We start from the raw sequence: 20,692 nt of genomic DNA, 5'->3' as shown, positions 1-20,692 counted from the left end.
TATGGTGGGCCAAATACTGAAAGACCATTTTATCTTTTCCATAAAATGTTTTAGCAAATCCTTCATGTCAAATCTCAATCAACTGAGGATTCATTCAGGCATTGAAATGGGAATATTAAAGTGAGGAAATGATTGCCCATGAGAGGATGTCATGCAAGCAGCTACGTTCTGACCTACCTTTAAGAGTTACCCAGTACTGTTTCCACTTCCTCCTGGCCACAAGCTCCAGCTTCTTCTCTTTCTGAAGAGTTACGAGAGGTTTGAAAAAGAGCCACCCTGCTTTCCGGACAACTCCTTGCTCCTTCTCAAAAAGCAGGTCCAGTTGCTCTAAGGAGCTAAGTGAGTCGCTACTGGAGTCTGCTGTTTCTGTAGATGTTTCTATGATCTCCACATGAGGCCTACTCATCTCCAACTCCCGCATGAAATTTTCATAAATGTTCTGTCGCAAGGGGTCGCTGCTAATTGCATTAGTGGACTCACTCCTCTGAGGCAGAATCTGGCCAGATCCACCTGACCACAGCAAACTAGACAGCTGTGAAGGCAACAATGCTTCTCCACTGAGACCATCAGTTCGGGTATCCAAGTGGTCATATCCATCCTTGGATTTGGGCTCCTGTGCACAATGAAAATAGCCACTGATCAGAGATTATAACCATTCCATAAGTCCACAATTCCTTTCTCTAAGGGTATTGAAAGGCAAATTTTAACTTTTCTGTTGCAAATAGTGGTATCATAAAGCAAGGTCCTTTTGAAAAAAAAAAAACCAAAACACCTCTAAATATATAATTTAAGGGATACATGGAATTATAGAAATAACCTAGTTCAATCCAATCCATCAAATGAATTCACTGGCCTAATATCCATCAATAAAATATTGAGGAAATAACAGATTAGAACTCTGGGTAGTATGCATAGTCCACATGAGCCATCTAGGCATAGCGGGTAAGCTGGCTTAATGTCAGGAGGAGTTAGGTTCAAATCTAGCCTTAAGACCTTGGGCAAATCCATTAATTTCCATGTGCCTTAAGCAATTCCCTAGGACTTATACATCAAGTATTATACCTTTTGGCAGAGCTAGTTTCCAAACACTGATGAAATCACAGATCCTGTATTACTGTATCTACCTGTTTATTAGTCTACCTAATAGCTTGGTGGCACAAGAAATGTCTAGAATTATACATCTTTGCTAGCTGTTAACTAAATCCTGACAAAAGTCATTGGTGTTTTTGCAGCTTTTCTATGGCATTTCAAAATAAATTTTAAAAGTGAAATCCATCTTTGACACAGTATATTTATGATGTGAGAATAATTTTGTCTTAGAATGCTGATAGAAACATTATTTACCAACATATTTTTGCCAGAATTCATTCAAAATTTTGCTTCTATCTGACTGTCCCATTATTATTCTCCCAAACTAAGTTCTAGATTGAGAAACATAAATTCATCTTCTCTGCTCTACGTCACAATTGGGATCATCCAGGTATATATATACAGCCTCAGTGAAGAGGAAGGCACTTCAGTGGGATTTAACCAATCACTAGGAGAGTTTGATAAAAGTCCTAATTCCACACTCCATGACTCTGGAGAGGGAGGTTGGTTCTTCACAGCTACCTCACAGCTAGCTATGCAGATATACTGCTGGTCTCTTGGTGGCTTCAAAAGTTCCACACATTTCCATCCTTAAACCTGGTGTAAAAGTTTCTCAATTCCTGCCTCCCCCCCCCCCCACCACTCAAATCTGGAGCCTGGAAGCTGCAGCAGTAACTTCCTCACCCCAAAGCCCCGGGTCAGATTCTGAACCACGCACCTGGGATCTCTTCCCTACAAAGGGCATTGATCACGGAGCCTGACATCTATGCAGCTGCAGCCTTTTGTCATGACGAATATTCACTCCCTATGTACTCTATGCCCTAAAAATATCCCTACTTGCAGACATAAGTCAAGCAAAGACAGATCTATATAAAATAAACAATTTAATATCAGTTCCCTTGTGAATTAAGATTAGTTGCACTGTCTGAATATATTAAACAATTGAAAGTTTAAGTTTTAGAGACTGGGAAACATGTTCTTACGAGAGCAATTGAGTAATGCCTTGGTAAAGAGCATGAAAATAAATTCCCTGAATTTGGAAGGAAGAAAAGTGATTTAAACCTTAGGTTCAGTGTAACACTAGTATTCTGAATCTGCTGTTTAGACAACTTAATTAGTTAATTAAATGACAATTTATTAAGTGAATGAGTTCAGAGTGCTGTGCTGAGAAGAGAATAATAATAATTCATGTTTAGGTAGCTCTGAAAGGGTTACAGAACACTGGCCTCTAAATAACTCTTTAAAGACAAGCAAAAGCCCTAATGATACTCTCCCATTTTATAGATGAGTGAGTTGAGACACAGACAGGTGAACTGGTTTGCCCATGGATTTGAACCCAGATTTTTCCATACTATCCTACACTTGCCTAAACCAAGAATACCCTTAACCATCGCAGGAAGCTATCTGTGTGCTCGCTTTTCATCTAGTAACTTTTCATTTCTGAAGCTTATATATCTGCTAGTATCTTTTCCTATACTATCAATTATATTGAATTATCGAAATAAAATCAAAACAAAAGGTCAGTCTTGGTCAACGATATGTTTTGAATTTATAATATCTGAATGATGTTTATTTATTAGTATACAAATGAAGTAGCAATTACTGTCTTTTGTAGGAAAATAATCAGCCAACTCATTATTACTTCAAAATACTCAGGCCTTATAAACAACAACTGAGCCCAAAATACAGCTACTACCAATGAAAATATTATTTTTCTACTTGTATTTACACTATGTCCCACCACGATATTTGTTTACTCTCTGATGCTTATGCAAGAATAAAGCAAATAAACGAGCTCCTGTGAGTTACTTACACCGGAAACTTTTGAAAAAATGTTTAAAGCTAAAAAAGAAAATCCTTCTCTATTTGTAGTTCTTCAAAAACATCCAGGGGGAAAAGATGCTTCTCACTTGGCTAATATTAACATTATTCAATTATTAGCAGGAAGATCTGATACGCAGCCCAAAACCAACTTGGGATTACCTGTGGTTGCTGGCATCAGGCTATAATGAGGCTTTTCAAAATAAGAGAGACTCTATGCCAAAAGGAGTTTCTGAACTGGCAAAGTTAAATGCAACCTACAAACACACGGTACTTTGTTTCTCCCAAGGCACATTTCTGGTCCTAAGTTTTAAACCCTCAACTCGGCAAAGCCAAGCCTTCCTTCGAGCACATATGGCAACATTTTCAGTGTCTGCACCTAATACCTACGTGATCTTCTTGGTCTATAAGAATTTTCTTATTCTCATCATCAGCACTTCCTAATTCTAGCTGCCAGTGACTAACTTTTAAGGCTAAAAGGGGAGGACCACTCTTGTAAGTTGAGGCAACACGGTATAGGGGAAAAGGCTTCAGACCTGGAATCAGGACCCATGGGCTCTGGTCCTCACTCTGACACTAGCTATGTGACTTCAGGAAAATCACTTAACTTTCCTAAACTTCCTATTCTTCATCTACAAAATGAACTTAAAAATATAATAGGATTATGTTAAAACACTATTTTTATTCTGGCACAGTGGATAGAGCACCAGGCTTGAAGTTAGGAAGTCCTCAGTGACTCTAGGAAAGTCACTTAACTTCTGTTTGCCTCAGTTTCCTCATTTATAAAGTGGGAATGATAATAACAGCAGGGTTGTTGTCAGGATCAAATGAGAAAATAATTATAAAGCTATTAGCCTGGGTACAGTAAGTATAGCATAATAAGCCCTATATAAATGTGAGCTATTATCACCATCAGGAGTAAGAGCATCAACTACTTCCACAAGAAAGACTTTGATCAGGTTAGCTAGGTGGCACAGTGGATAGAGCACCAGCCCTGAAGTCAGGAGGACCTGAGTTCAAATCTAGCCTCAGACCAAACACTTGACACTAGCTGCGTGATCCTGAGCAAATCACTTAACCCCAACTGCACACACAAAAAATAGATTTTGATCACTACTCATCAGTTTTCAACAAAAGCCACTAACCTCATTGCCTTGTCTCTTTCCATATGACTTTTCTTTACTTAGTTATGAAGCAGTGAGTGGACCTCAGAGGTCCTCTTGCCCTACCCTTCTCATTTTGCTAACCTAAGTTTGCATAGCTGAAGAGCCATAATTAGGATTTTAAGCCCAGATCTCCTAAATAAAATGTTCTTTCCACAATATCATACCACTAAGGCAAAGCACATAATCACTAAAAATCAATCTACAGGACAGTCACCTCTCTCCAGTGTGTCTACTGTTTCTCCTCCCACCCATCTTCTCTCTACAAGGGTGATACTGTCTTTTCTTCTGTCTTCCAATCCCCACTTACTAATCTAATCTAATACTAAATCTAATGGCCCAATACCACATGCGATCAATACCAAAACATGCTCAGAAATGTTTGTTGGTTTGGTGTTCCCCAACCCCATTCTCCCAGATAGAAAAAGTCAACGTATTTTGTCTCAGCAGGGGGTCAGGGATCCTGTAGGAATCCTCTGGGGGAAAAAAAGTAGGATGAAAATATAGGTAAGTGCTTTGCAAACGAATTTTAACATGGCTTTGCATAAGGAACTCTTCAAGAATAAGAAGAGTAGGGGCAGCTAAGTGGCACAGTGGATAGAGCTCCGGCCTTGGAGTCAGGTGGACCTGAGTTCAAATCTGGTCTCAGATACTTAATACTTACTAGCTGTGCGACCCTGGACAAGTCATTTAAGCCCGACTGCCTCACCAGAAAAAAAAAAAAAAGGAATATGAAGAGTATTTATAAGCAGGAGAGTGGCTTATTCATTTCTATATAAAAATAAGATGTAGTTATGAATCCAATTTGAGTGCTTTAGTTTACACATGAAAGCAAAACAGAATAATCTCTGAAAAGGGTCTTCCCAGGGAGATTGTTGTATCTTCAATACAGAAATGAAGCCTCACGGGTTAAATGTAAGTCATCTGGAAATTCAAGAGCTTTATGTTCCAATCTAATCCTGCCTTTGCAATGAATTCCCTATGGCTGCGCAACTGATATTTTAACCAGGAGCTGGTATGAACAGAACGGAAATAGGGCTTCACTCCTCTCGCTAGAGCTATATTTAATAGTGAAAATACATTCATATTAAATACACATTCATTTCCACTCCCAATATGTTTTCTTTCTATAGTATGGCTTTTCTGCATTTGTTTCTCAGATCATTTTTAGACGTTTGAATTGTTTCACTGCATTATTTATTTTCAAGCTCTCGTAAGTAGAAAGAACACTCAATCAGGAGTTAGAAAACCTGGCTTTGAAACCTGGCTCTGATCACTTCATTGGTGGTGGAGGACTCTGATGATTTTGATGATAATAATATTCATAGAGTGCTTGAAAGTTTGTGAAGTTTTTTAGAAATATTATTCTCACAACAATGCTGGGAAGTAAGTGTTACTATTATCCCCATTTTACTGATGAGGAAACTGAGGCAGACAAAGGTTAAATGACTTTCCCAGGGCCACACAGCTCATTAAGAATCTGAGGCTGGATTGGAACTTGGGTCTTCCTGACTCCAGCTCCAGAACTCTATTGACTGTGCCACCTGGCTCCCTTGTGTAAAAATAACTGTCAGCATTTATATAGTTCTCTATAAGTTTATAGTATATAAACTTATATAGTATATATAAGTTTATATAGTTCTCTGTAAGTTTTACAAATGTTATCTCATTTATTTTATACTTTACATGTTATGTCATTTGGTTTAACTTCCTATAGTAAAATGATAAAATCTTAAATAGGACAGATACTTCAGGAGGCTATGATATGTCCTAGCCTGAAGTTGGGTACTTAAGAACTTTCAAGGTTGTTTTAGATGTGATTTTGCTTTTTAAAAAAAGTAGATGAGTCTATATTGGATGAAGAAAAAAAATAAACTTTTCCTCCTTCTATCATGCTCAAGTAAAAGTATATTTTATGCTAAAAGACTAGAAGCTACTACTAGTTTTCTTTGAAAGAAAACAATAACTTTCCATCTCAATTGCCAAAACCCTTTCCTTCCTTCACTCACAACATATATGCCACTGTTATCATCATTATTGTTGCTATAGTTATCAGTCGGTACCACACGCTATTTATCAGACGCCTGTAATCCTAAGCACTTCCATATATTTAGCTCATATTTTCTTCCCAATAGTCCCGCTAGGTTAGAGTAGGAAGCATGGATTATTATCAACATTTTGCTGACGTGGCAACTTTAAATTGTGACTTTCCCAAAGTGCCAGCAAGCAACGTTGGTGACTCATATTCAAGAATCCTACCCACACAGGGGGTAGGACGACTTAATGATACCTACCTCCCCCCCCCCAATCCTGACAATGTTCTCTTTGCCCTTTCTCCAGACTCTAATTATAGAGTGCAGCCCAAAGGAGTGCTCAGATAACCAATTCACTCAGGAAATCTCTCCACCTCTTTTCCTGGCAAGAGGAATTTTGACTTGGATGGTGCCTAAAGAGCTAAGAAAATGCTAGAGGCAATGAGAAATTGGGGAAACATTCAGCTTTGGCATAAGTGTAAGGCCAAGGCTCAAACATTATCTGAACCAAAATCAAATAAATACTGAAAATATACTTCTGGGGGGAGAGTGAAACTAAAAAATGTAGACTCAGAAGGTACTCAAAAGGCAAGTACAAAAGTTCTTTGTTTATTTTTAAGGCTTAGATTTACAACTTTATGAACATTCCTCTTTTTCTGTTCTACTTAATATATGACAATGTTCACTTTCCTTGGTGTTCATATCCAGATTTTTTAAAAAAATATTAAAAAGAAGAATATTTAAAATGGTCCCTTCTCTTCTCTCCTAAAAAACATTTGCCAAAGTTCACTTCAGATCTTTTTTGGTGAGAATGGGGCTGGAAAATTTGCCACAGACTAGGAATAGTTCCCTTACTCTTGCACCTTGATTTAAGAAATGAAGTTGACCTTTAAGATCAGTTCTGTTATTCAAAACCTAACTTAATTTAGAAAATGGAAGCCACTATATTGGGCCAAATGTGATTATTTTGATTTTATTTTCATTTCCCCTGCCTTCATCGACATAACTAGGAAAGCAACATTATTTTGCAAATGCACCAGATGGTAACAGAAAGTGATGAGCTTTCTGATGGTCCTCTAAATGGTTAGGAAAAATAAAAGACTTAAGGCTATATAACAGCAGAAACCCATAGTTGAAAAAGATGAAGATAACTTCCTAAGACTAAGATCAGGATAAGTGCTTCATGTGTTTTTTAGTATTTCTGTTGAACTGTAAGAGACATGAGAATCCTATTTGAAAAAAAAGTTATCAATCAGGGAATTTGAGCACTGGATGGAAACTCAGAAATAAACTGCACTACCACAGTCATTTCCAAAATGAGGCCTAAGGCCTAGGGAAGTTAAGTTAGATGAGTTGTCTAAAGTCTCCTTGCTAGCTAATAGCTGTGCAGGGTCTAAAACTCAAGTCTTCTGTTTCAAAGCTCTTTCCATCACACTGTGTTGCCTCTGTGTTGGGAAGAATAATGTCTACTTATTTATAAAATGTGGTTTTCCTTTCAGGATGCTTTCTATACATTTCAACCTCACTTAATCAACCAAAAAGTATTTGTTGAATGAGTTCTCTAACTACAGCAGGGTGTAAGGTATTGATTTAGAGAGGAGTTTTTATTTCTTCTCTCAATCATATACACATATAGGTACCCAAAAATATTTATGCTATAATAATATTTGAAAAGTTAGTGCTATTTTAAAATTATTTTCCCCAAAACTTGATGAGAATATCTCCATGTTTTTCATTCCTCCCACCAGAATCCAAAAAGAATCCCCCTGAACTGAAAAATCAAAATTAATTTTTCTTTGTGCCCAAAAAGCTTATATACCTGGAGTTTCCTTTTCTTTCTTGAAAGACTTCCTGTCCAATCACTGATTCGCCTCATTCTAGTTTTTAATGTGTCCTTTTTAGAAGTATCTTCTGTTAAAGGTTTGGACTTCCGACAGGGAAGGGTGTAAGAACAGTACTGTACAGGGCCTCTTTGCTCTGCCCTTGAGGGCACATCAGTGTCTGAGACAAATGAAACTCTACTATTTAAACTGGCATGTGTACCAATGTATTCATCAGAAAGTCTAATGGCTGAGGGTGGAAGACTTTCTGAGGTGGCATCTTTATACAGCTCCCGAAGGGAAGAAAGAGATGAACTTTGGTTAAAAGGCTTTTTGGCATCATCTGATGGAAAACTGGAATGGATGCTAGTATCTGGAGTGCTTCTGGTCAGGTAAGATCCCTCCAACTCATTGATGTCCCCAGCATTTCCCCAAGGTGAGTCATACCAGGAAGACTCAGAGCTAAAAGAGCTGCCTTTGCTAGACCTTAGCCGGGAATCAGTGGGAGAAAGGCAATGGTTGGTAGAATAATCCGTACTAGAACTTCTCTGTACTTCAGTTAGGTTGGAAGCTTCAGACTCTAATGTAGGGGAATATCTCAAAAGTTGGACTGGTCCAGTGGAGTCCTCTGTAGGCACTTTGTTGTTGCTGCTATTGTGGAACTCAACCCTTAAACATCCATCCCATTTCCCTAGTGTTTTAATAAGAACCTTGGGGCTCTTCCGGTCTTCAGTTGGCGGGGTTGATGCAAGACTCTCATTTTTCCCATAACAATTCAGAAGGTGTCCATTGCAGTCTCTGGAGGTGATGTGGTTATCTGCTGGTTCATGACTAATGTAATGAAAGCCATTCTCAGACAAGAAGGCAGAATTCTTTCCTTGGAAATAGTTTCCTGACGCATTCACTTTGTGCTTTGTGTGGGTACTGCCTTTGGAGCCTTTAGCCATTGGGTCATTGAGGCGTGATGAATAAGGCTGGTTACTCTTAAAGTGGGAAAGGCAGCTCCTGGCCAGGGATCGAGACTTGTAATTTGTCCCACTGCTTCCATGACCCCACCCATGCAATGAGCAGGACTTTTCATCTTTCACATGGATGCTGCGGATTTTCAGGGGACAAGGCTTCTGTTTTGCACCAGTGGCAGAACTGCCATGATTTTTAGATCCCTGAAGACTGTATTGACTCTCAGAGTTCCCCATCTTCACCTAAAGTAAGAATAATTGGATCAGTAACATCTATGACCTAAGTTACAAACCAGTATGACAGAAGATCTTAAAATAGTATTTGCACTCCAAAAAAGGAAACAAGCAACTTATTTCTATGTCTGTCACAATTTACAGAAACAGGAGGGATGAGGGATGGAAGGTACTTTTCAGTTATCAAAGGTTCTTTAATAACATTGGTTCTTAATAAGTAAGGTCAGGTAGACAGGCAACACTGCATGTTTTGATGATGATGACAATCTAAAATATTTAAAGCATTTAAATATTTAGAGAACCATATTTTCTTTCAGGTCTTTCAGGGAAGATATAGAAGGGTTTGTAAGCCATCATTTAAAAAAAAAAAAAGGAGAAAGCTTCCCATGGTTGACTGAATTTCATGCACAGTGATTCACACAATGATACATGGTCTCATGATAATTGATTATTGTAGCTAAATGCAAATTTAAAACATGTAAGAAACTTATAACATCTATACTTAAGCTAGTGGAGGTTAGTAGCTCCCATAGCATGAAACATTAAGATTCTGACCTGAATTTTGGAAAAGGTACAGTTCATAAAAAGAAGGTCCTAGATACTGGGTATGAGTCATGGCACCAGGCCCAGTATTAGCAAAGCATGAGGGTTAAATGGTAGAGGACAATCTTGCTAGAAAATAAATAGAAGAGAAGCAAAAGAAGGAATAAGAACTTAGGAGTTCCCTTTAAAGGCAGGTTGAAAAGCACATGGTCAGAAAAACACAGCTCTATTTTGGTATGGAAGACACATTTACAAAAGCTATATAAGAACTTTAGTAAGGATTTTGCATATATTGCTTTATTCATTGCACATAAACCCCATTATACATCATATATGCTCATTCACTGATAAATAGGATTTTTGGATGGGAGGAAAAAAGCAATTTATGCAATTAAAAAATAGACCTTTGAGCTCCTGTGAATGGCAAACTCATTATGAGTCAGTAGTGTGATATAACAGGCAAAAAAAAAAACTAATGAAATTTTGGGCTTTGTTAGGAGAGGTGGGGAATCCAGAAAGAGTGAAGTGACATTATTGATTTACTCTTTGCTGCTTGGATCCCATTTGAAGTACTATGCTCCAATCTTGATACCATGATGAGCTGGCAGGCCTACAGGCAAGTGTGAACTAAAAGGTAAATCCAAAAGTGTCCATCAAAGAAACAGGGGATGTTTGGCCTAGGAGGATTGGGAGCAAGGGGAATGACAGCTATCTTCAAATATCTGAAAAGATATTATGTGAAAGAGGGGTGAGTGTTTTTTTGGCTTAGTTCTAGAGGGCAGCAAGGGCCAAAGAGTGAAAAGTAGAGGAAGGCAGAGTTCACTTCAACATAAAGGAAATGTTTTAACAATGTGAGTTCTCTAAAAATGAAAAAGGTTGTCTCTGGACATAGGAAGCTCCTCAACACTAAAGACCTTCAAGAATATGTTGCATTGTAATGATTATGATAAAAAATTTTCACAACTTTCACAAAGTACTTTCCTAAAAAACCTGTGAGGTGGGTAAATAAAGATTTGTTGGGGATACGGTAAAAAGGATCCATGATTCATGTAGGGGTTGGACTAAATGATCACTGTCCCTTGTAGCTCTAAGATTTTATGATTTATATTCAAATCATTAAGGTTCAAGACATTGGTGAAGAAAATAGAAAATCTTTTGACCAGGGGTTCTTAATCATTTTTGCGTGACAGATCCCTTTGACAGCTATGGACCCCTTCTCACAATAATTTTTTTAAAATAATTGAAAAAAATACTAAATTTCTGTTAGAGGTAAGTGAAAATAAAGGTGTAATTTTCTTTCCGCTCAAGTTCTTAGTTCCTCTTGCTTTAGAGCGAGAGTGATTATGGGTCAGTGAGAATGACCCAGCTGAGTATGTATAGTACGCTTTAATTCCTTTTGAAAGTCAAACTTTTGATCAGTGAGTTTTCTTTTTAGATTTCAAACTGATATAGACAGAAAACATCTCACACTTATATGATAACAATAATTGATGATGATAATCTATAAAATGTCTGGCATAGAGATTTGATAACTCCTTTTAAAAGCTGACTTGTGTGATAGAACTCAAAAGTATAAACAGAGAATATTAGAGAATATCTAATTCAACCCTCTAAATTTGCAGATAAGAAAATTTTGGCTCATATAGGTTAAGTGCCAAAGGTCACACAAATAGTAACAGAACCAATATTCAAATCCAGAATTCCTATCTCCCAGTGTTCTAAATACACTATAATTTTGTTTCTATAATAGCAACTATATAGAAATTTCTGAAGCTAGGCTAAGGGAAAAAAAGAAATTAATTCAATTTTTTTTCTCTTGTAGCAACAACAGAGGCAGTGGATAAAGGAGTCTGGTAGACCTATTTTAAGTCCTGTACATATAATACACTATGGGAAATTCATTAATTTCTCAGTGACCCCAAACAAATCTCAAAGACTGTAAATTATAGAAGAATCAATCAATGATTTGTTTCAGTGAAGGAAATTCACTACACTAATGATATCAGTGATGCAGATTCCATCCTTTCTATCCTTTCCTAAAAAAGCAACATCATCATCATTTTCTTCTTCTTCTTCTAATACCCATTAATTTTTTAACTGCATTTACCCAAGCTTATGTAAATCACGATTCACTTTAAATTAGATTACCTGAAGAATCACTTTTTGATGCACAAGCAATTAATGATCAATGCAGTTCACATGGTCTTGAGAGCAGGGCACTACATTTAACAACCACAAAAACAGGATCCATGAAAACACTCTGAAAAACATCAGTGGGGAGAAAACACATCAATTTTCATTATGCTTGTAAGCAACATAAAACAAAAGGTTTCTAAGAAATTACTTTGGCATCATAATCATTGTTACAATTTATGCAATATTTGGGAACTGTTCAATTTGGCTGGATAGAGAAGGCATGATGCTAAAGAGGTCTGTCCTGCGGCCATTATCTTTACATGGGCAAAAACTTCTGTATGACAGCAATTTGCATCACCTTTACTCAAACTTAGGGGAGCTGGGGGTGGGGTAGGTGGGGGGAGAGAAACAGGTGGTGGTGGTGGCACAGAGTAAGTAAGGAGGTAAGTAAGAGAATATGCATGTGCCAGTGAAAATCTATCAGCACCACTGAAGGGGGAAAAATTTTCTCCACTCGAGTGGTGGTATTATCTTCATATAAAAAAAGGACAGATTTTTAAATTATCCCATTATTGAATAAAACCAAACTCAAAATTTAAATACATATAAACCAATACCTTGTTTAAAATATTTAAGTTATTCAGACTAGTCATACATGACCTTTAAAAAAATGTCATGAAATATGTGCCTGGCTTTTGCACCACTAAAAGTGGGGCCAGTAAGCAGTCCTTAGAGGAATTTAAGGGTCTAACAAGGGGGCAGGGGACAAGAACGGGGGTCTGCCATCTGGCAGTACTCAGGGAAAACACAAAGCCTTTCTATGTCCTTGGCTGATTTAGACAGCAGCAGAGTTTCAATAGTGACATTTTGGGGTGGGTTGGGGTGAGGGTGTCTGTGTGTGTTTTATAATAAGGAGAAAAAAGAAGTGAGTTCTTCTTGGAGCCTCTTTCCATAATGTCCTTAGACATATTCCCAACCTCTTTCTCCCTACAAATATGAAAGGTGTAACATGGAAAGACAAAAGTCATATTGGGAGATTAGGGGACATCTCTGAATGAAAAATAGCATGACAGAGTGAAGAGGGCACTAGACTCGGAGTCAGGATGACCCAAGTTTGAATTCCACATCGGATGCTCGTTAGCCTCACAACTCTGAGCAAGCCACTTGATCTCTCTTTGCCTCAGCTTCCGCATCTGTAAAATGAAGGTAATGAGCTCCATGGCCTTTATGGTCCCTTCCAGGTCTCAAGCTATGATTCCATGACACCAAGTCAGATCTATAGGAGTTCTTACTAACCCAGTTGAGCTATAACTTAGCTCCCTAAAAATCAGTGGGCCAAAGTTTTCCTCCCTTTCCTCCTCGAAGCTGGCAGTTGGCAGCTCTCACAAACAGCATAGACAGAGACACTTTCATAGTAAGTAGGTTTTCATGCTCCTTTTACATAGGTGGTACAGGCTGTCACGACCTGCTCTAGGCTATCAAAACCTTAGGACTTCAATTTTTTTTTTACTTTAAACCCCACCCCCCACGATTTAATTTATTCTTGAACCAATTTAAAATGTGAACTGTCTGCTCTTGTCATAGCTATACCTTTTTATTTATAGAGTAAACTGAAAGTGTCCAGATCGAGGCCAGTTGGAACCTCTCACAGTGGGCTAAGCAGAGTAATTTTTTGTGTGTTTGTTTACTCTTGTCAGGACCAAGTTCTAAGGATGACCCCAGAGGTGAAAAACCACTGAGTAATTCACTCAGTCGGCAGCTCTTCTTTGTAGGACTATTCTGATTCTAAGTTAATATGCTTGAAGAGCGACAAATACAGCACCAGGCATGGTGTTCGGCAAAGGTAGCAAGACAAAAGCTGCTATTGAGAGGCCGAATGTGTCAGCTGTTACACTGCACACAAAGACGGTGATTCAAAAACTCTCACCATTATAGGTCTGAACTAGAGTCTTCTTTGCCCCATGCATTTAATAACAGAAATATAATCTATGATGGTAAAGAGTTCAATTTTAGTACATATTACTTGAAAAAAAAATACCTGACCCTGTACTTCTTTCTCTTGGCAAAAGTCTTCTCAAGATCCTAAAAGTTTAAGGCATATAGCAGGGGTACAAAGACTAGAACACACACACAAGTCAACAGACTGGTTTCAACAGAGTAACTCCAGGTTTTAGTCCCTATTGTGTGTGGCCAGAGAATAAAACGTAAGCCCAAGTGTATTGAAGAACAGTGAAGAGGAGACAGCTAGCAGCCTGAGGAATTTAGATAGCAGTCCGGAGAAGAACAGGAAGAGGGGTAACAAAGGTGAACAAGAATATTCATTATTATAGATGGATAATGGTGAGCAGCTGTGCTATATCTCCAGTCAGTTCAGAATGGGAGGAAATGGTCTTCAACTGTAAAAGCCAGATTTGATACCATATATACTAAGAGAGAAAGTTCTGACAAGTCCCCAAGGGAATCTGTATAATCACTTTTCCTTGTGATCATGACAAAGAGAACAGACATTTATCTGTCCTGTCATGCTTCAACTGGAATTCCATTTGGGAGCAAGTAGATGAGCGAGTCAGGTTCTGAGAATCCCCTTTAGCTCTTTGCTTTTATACCAAAACCTTAAGTGATTAAGGTTCTAACTGTGGAAACGCCAAGTTAAAAGGGTGTGGTAAAGCCTCAAAGAATAATTTGTTTAGTGTCTCCTCCCCTTTCAAAGGGAGAATCATCTGCCTGAGTGCAAATCTGGCCTCTGATACTGTGACCCTGGGCAAGTCACTTAACCCTGTTTGCCTCAGTTTTCTCATCTGTAAAATGAGCTGGAGAAGGCAATGGCAAACCACTCCAGTATCTTTGCCAAGAAAAACCCAAATGGGGTCACAAAGAGTCAGATACAACGGAAACCACCGAACAACAACAAACAACAACCCCTCCCAAAGGTGGAAGAAATAGTCTCTGATCCACCTTTGTACAGCCCGAAGGGAGTTTTGGATATCAATCTGTTATTGATCTCCTATCCCAGTGAAGAGATTCATTTAAAAACTGTACACACTTTTAAAGCTAAGATCGTAATCAAGAATCAAAACCACCAAAATCAATGAAAACGAGCAAATCACCAGTGTCCAAGAATGCAGAAGACACGCACAAATTCGCCAACATAACCCATTGAACCCCACGGACTTACTGAATCCCAAAGGAAAATGCCTCCCAAGAGGAAATGTGAGATCCATCTTTCCTGCGCTCGCCTACAACCTGTCCTTGATCTGATGCATCAGATTCTCAAAGTCTCCACTTCTGTGTGACCTGGAGTCGGGGGTAAAGTATGGACGGACTCTGCTTTGTTCCCTGGCTACAGCCCTGAGCAGTCTGGCCAGAAGGATTATGTAAAGAAGCTGAGGGGTGGGGATAATGAGGGGAAGTTTTCTGATGGGACAGATGGTGATCTACGGCTCAAGTAGAGAAGGGATGAGGTGCTGATTGGTGAAGGGGAGAAAGGAAGAGGAGTGTTCAATTATAAACATCCTTAATGCTTCAATTGGGAATAACTGCACAAGGGCAGATTTACATCTGTGCAAACCGTCTCTGGTTAGGGAGGGCGTGGGCTCTGAGATCTCAGAGGTCCCTTATGCCTCTGTGATTCCCTTCTATGATTCTCTATGGGGATCCCCTGCCCCGATAACAAATAACATAAGATCAAGCAAACATCCTGAGGTGTTTAAATGGAAACAGTAGTCCTGTCCAAGTTCTAGGCACTAGAGTGATACATTAGAGAAGTGGGTAGAAATGGGCAAAGTCAAATAAGTTTGCTTTTCTGAAATAAAAGGAAATAATGCTCATCCCTACACTTAGGGAATGTTAACACAGCTAGTGGACCGAATGGCAGGCCTAGAGTCAAGCAGATTCATCTTCACAAGTTCAAATCTGGCCTCAGATACTTACTAGCTATGTGACTCTGGGCCAGTCACTTAACCCTGTTTCCTCATCTGTAAATTGAGCTGGAAAAGAAAACGATAAACCACTCCAAACTACTTTGCCAAGAAAACCCCAAAAGGAGTCTCTAAAAGTCGGACACAACTGAAACAACTGAACAACAACAATAGGAAATGTTAGCCTGATATTCCAATTGTAAGATTAATGAAGTTACAATTGTAGTATGGGACCCTCAGACTTACACTCAAATGAATTCAACTTTTCATCAACACAAAGCCCAGTGCTAGGTAAGTGTGGATACCAAAAAAAAAAAAAAAATAGTTCCTGCCTTCAAGTAACTTAAATTCTATACCATTTCTGCTATTTTAAACCTTTTCCAAGGAGCAGAGTAAAGTGACAGTTGAGTATAAATATGACTGTGGGTAAAGAGAGGAAAGTAAGAATGCAAATGAGCTTTAATGGATCTGGAGTCCAATGAGCAGGAAAGCCACAAGATTCTAAGATTATCTTTTTTTTAATTTTATCTGACCTGCTCAACTATTTCATTATGTAAAACTACTTATTTACAAAAAGCTTATTCTATTTGCTGAGTATAAATTTTAAAGAAAGGCGGTGATTTGCACCATAAAACCTCATATGCCTATTACATAACTGCCTCCTTAAAATTTGATTTTAAGGACTTTCATAATAAGTTCTTAAGTAGTAAGAAGTCAATCTATTACCAAAAAAAAAGCCAAAAGAAAAATCACAACTATCCTCAAAAAAATCAAAACTAAATTCCTTCCAAGTACCAAAACTTAAATATAAAACTTGTATATTTTCTCCCAAACTGGCTTCGGCCTTCTCAACTCAATGAACCATGGTCAAAATACATGAACTGTGTGTCATAAGGCTTATTTCTATTCATGAGGAGACTTGAACCCACTGTCTAAAGAAGCAGGCAAATGGACTGTCTGGTCTCCATAGTGATTATGTCCTGGGTGGTTAATCCTTTTTAACACAGTAGGGAGAAAGCAAGCTGCTGAGGGCTTCAAAAGCTAGGCTTCAATTGTCCAAGCACCACTGGTACCACTTCAATTGAATTGGGCCCTACATATAAGATGAATAAATACACTGATCTGCACCAAGAAATGCCTGTGAAGTAGGGTCTTAATCAGTATGCAAACTAATTGGAAGTTCAACAGCCAAAAAGATTGGGGGAAAAAGTCATAAATTCCACAGAGAAAATAGCACAACTTTTCACATCGTTCATCGCCTTCCTTGGCAAATTTATTACAAGAAGAGCCTAAGCATTCACACCTGCTTTACGAGAAATCATGACATCTGCAACAGTGCTTATAGAGCTTCATGTGGTAATTTAGTCAGAGTAGGAGATCAGTTCTAACCAGGTCCGAGAGCATCCACACTCTAGGGAAATCGTGTCAGAATTTCTGGAGTGGTTAAAATGTAGTTTTATGGAAAGTTACAAAAACTCAATCTTTAACATAAATACCATATCCCTCATCATTCAGAGAATTCATGAAAGCACCCATCTGTATGCTGTGTTCTACACAGCAAAGTAGACACATGGTCTCTGCCCTTTAGGATTTTACAATCTACAAAAACATTTTTTTTAAAAGATGTATGTCAAGTGCCAACTGTACAAATACTGAACAAACACAAATTAAAGCAGAGGTTGTAGTATGTACAAGGTATGGTACAAATGCCTCTGGCAAAGAGGGGAGCCATGAGTAACTTGGAAGTTTAAACACAGTGGGGCGGGGAGTAAGATTTCAGAACTGATAGAAAAGAGGGATGTTGGTTGTTTTGAAAGGGATGGTAGAGTGTCAGGAAAGGCTCCAAGGCACTTTATTAAATGAAAGAACTGCTGAGTTAAGTTGAGGTGGGGAGAATATAGGAAACAAATTAAAGAGACTGAGAATAAAGGTGATGACAATTTTGGGGACTTTGTGACCCCCTTTATTTGACAGATGCAGAAACAAATTCAAAGCAGAGTGACTTACCTAGAGTCACACAGTGGGAAATGGAACAGGAGTACACACGCACCAATTCCTGGTTTAGTGACCTTTCTACCATACAATGATGCCTTCCCATTAGTCCAATGCTTCAATCCCTGGGCAACACTGGAGTGATTTCTGACAAACAGAAAGAAAAAAGCATTTATTAAGGGGTTACCACTTACATTGTGCCAAGTGCTTTACAAATATTATCCCATTTGAGCCTCACAGCAACCCTGTCAGGTAAGTGATATTATCTCCATTTTATAGTTGAGTAAACTGAGGCACAAGAGGTTAAGTCAGTTGCCCAAAAATCACATAGTAAGTATCTGAGAACAGATCTGAACTCAGGTCTCTCTGACTTCAGGCCCAACTCTCTATTTACTGAGCCACTTAGAGCAGCAGAAATATAAAGATGAAAGATCAAACCCTGACTTCCCCCCAAAAAAACAATTAAAAATTTTTTTTCTACTTAAATGGGGAAAAAATCTGTTAAACATGTCTCATGAAACAAATACAGTCCCAGGGCAGCTAGGTGGTACAGTGGATACAGCACTGGCTCTGGAGTCAGGAGGACCTGAGGTCAATATGACCCCAGACACCTGATGCCCACTATCTGTGTGACCCTGGGCAAGTCACTTAATCCCAACTGCCTCGCTAAAAATAAATAAATAAATAAATAAAAATTTAAAAAAAAAACCAGTCCAAATGTGAATTCTATTCAATTCAACAAGCATTTATTAAGAGTTTACTATGGGCCAGGCACTCTCTAAGCAAAAGCCAGATGATGACTTGTTAGATACACTGGAGAGTAGGGTTTTATTCAGATATTTGTTGGGCCAGGTGGCCTGTGAGGCCCCTTCTAGCTCTGAGATTGTGAATCTGTGAAAGGACCTAGAACGGGGCGAGGGGGGGGGTTGCCACATGTTCCAGGGTATCCTGGACCCGATTTACAATCGTGGCAATCCCTTCAGAAGAACTATAGTAACGGCAGAAAGGGATCTGGTCATGAGGTGCAAGTTCTCAGTTAAGTCCCAGTTCTAACACTTACTTGCTGGGTTTCCTTATCTGTTAAACGAAGAGAATAATACTTGGATTGTTCTATATCACAAGGGAGTTGTGCCATATGACTGTGAGCTGTTACCGTCATTAAAGAACTTTAACAAGAGCAATGTAGTATGATCAAAAAGATAGGCGAAGCACACACCTTTGGGGGAGGACTAGAAGAAGGTCATGGGAGGAGGGAGTCTGGCGGGAAATCGTCAGAACAAAAATCAGCATGTATCTGGGCAAAGGCAACAGCGACAGCTGCACAGTGAATGGTGCTGAGAAACTGGGCTGTCTTCTATACTGACTGCACCATAGACAAGGATAGGAGGAGCAAATCTGGGGATGGATCAGTTGAGGGTTTGTTTTTTTTTCATCTATATACCAATCAGTCAACAAGCATTTATTAAGCACCAGATACTACAGGGCCAGGCACTACTACTATGTGCAAGGGATACAAGGGAAGGCAAAGATATGGTCACTGCCCTCAAGGTGCTCACATTTTAATGGGGGAGACAACATGCTAAGGACTGGGTACACACAAGATATATACAGATACATTCACACAAGTACTCCCACAAGCAGTACAGGCCAAAACCAGGATTTAAACTCAGGTTCCACTCCTTAAATTCAATGCTCATTCCTTTGTACCATTCTGCCTCCCAGTCTTCCATAGTAACTTTGTAAGAAATTTACTGGATTTGACCAAATCCAATCTGGCATTTTGAAACAAAACAGAAGCCTAAAAGTTTTACATTTTCCATGTCTTCTCTAGTTTCCCTGAAGTAGGTCACAGAAAGTCTTCCTTATCTCAGAGAGGGAATCAAGCACTCATTTCCAGAAGTTGGGGGAGAACACACAAATAAAACACCTTGGTCAGACATGGCAAGGCGGGAGAAAAACTAATTAAGGATTTAGAACAAGAGTGAGTGACCTTTCCACAGCAATGTGTGCCAATTTTATTCATAGGATTTAGAGTTGAATTTAGAAGTCATTTATTCTAACTTCCTCCTATGAGGCTCCAGAGAGTTAAGTGACTTGTCTATAGTCAGAAATGTACTAAGTAACAAAGCTGGATTTGAACTCAAGCCTCTTGATGCCAGACATAGTACTCTTTGTACCACACCATGCTTCCCTGATGGTAATAGGAGAGAGAAGATTCTCCTTCATGAAATGTGACAGAGGCTAAGCAGCTAACCACAGGTCATTCTTAATGTCACCTCTCCCAAGAAACTGCTTACAGGATAAGACACCCACTCAAAATACACCAAGATCACTTGTAATTAGCACAGTATCCCAGCACTTAGCAAAATGCCAGACACATAGTCTCTGCTTAATAAATGCTTCTTGTCTTGACTTGACCTGACTTGCACCAAGAAAGGTGTATCAAGCCACTGAACATGAGAATGGAATATTGCCAATAGGGAGAAAGGATCCATTAAACAGTGTCAACAGCAAATATTAACAGAAAAACAACCTGCCATTTCAACAATTCAGTTATCATTTTTGAAGCACTTCTGCCTACCATAACATATTATATAATCCCTGATCTCAAAGAAATTTAAATATTATTGGAGAAATAAGGTTTAAACACATGAAAAGAAGATAAATAAGACAACAGATAATGAAGTGCTGAGAGAGACTTAAGCCTGGATGAATGACTCCAAAACACCTGTGAAGTTTGGTTTGGTTTGGTTTGAGGTTTTTTAGAGTATCAGGAAAAGACCCTGAAGGAAACTGAGTCATCCAGATAAATCAAAATATGGCTTCACAGAAATGGAAAGCACTTCCATGACTTTTAAAAAGAAAAATCTCTCTCAAACACATAGCATAGAGATCAACTTTTGCCCTTTATTTTTTTAGTTCTAGAGTTATTTCAACACTCCATCCACATTTCTCTCTTCTTCAGAATGAAAGAAATTTTGGCCT

The 20,692-nt window shown here is 38.6% G+C and overlaps 1 protein-coding gene across 2 annotated transcripts in view; it reads right to left on the bottom strand.

Annotated features, from left to right (window-relative positions):
* LOC114031508 (T-lymphoma invasion and metastasis-inducing protein 2-like) overlaps nucleotides 1–20,692 on the bottom strand; it is a 288,383-nt gene that overhangs the window by 142,058 nt on the left and 125,633 nt on the right. For both annotated transcript variants that reach the window (XM_027846621.1, XM_027846622.1), the window contains 4 exons: nucleotides 17,723–17,854; nucleotides 11,811–11,922; nucleotides 7,926–9,128; nucleotides 178–613 (listed from right to left, as the gene is read on the bottom strand). In XM_027846621.1, the coding sequence (XP_027702422.1) occupies nucleotides 178–613; nucleotides 7,926–9,122 (1,633 nt within the window). In that variant the 5' untranslated portion in view covers nucleotides 9,123–9,128; nucleotides 11,811–11,922; nucleotides 17,723–17,854. The remainder of the gene's footprint in view (nucleotides 1–177; nucleotides 614–7,925; nucleotides 9,129–11,810; nucleotides 11,923–17,722; nucleotides 17,855–20,692) is intronic.

This window comes from Vombatus ursinus, unplaced genomic scaffold (genome assembly GCF_900497805.2).
Source record: "Vombatus ursinus unplaced genomic scaffold, bare-nosed wombat genome assembly UNPS02015175.1, whole genome shotgun sequence".
In the NCBI taxonomy this organism is placed as follows: domain Eukaryota; kingdom Metazoa; phylum Chordata; class Mammalia; order Diprotodontia; family Vombatidae; genus Vombatus; species Vombatus ursinus.
Note: the sequence above shows the minus strand (reverse complement) of the source record. Positions and strands in the feature narration are given on the sequence as shown.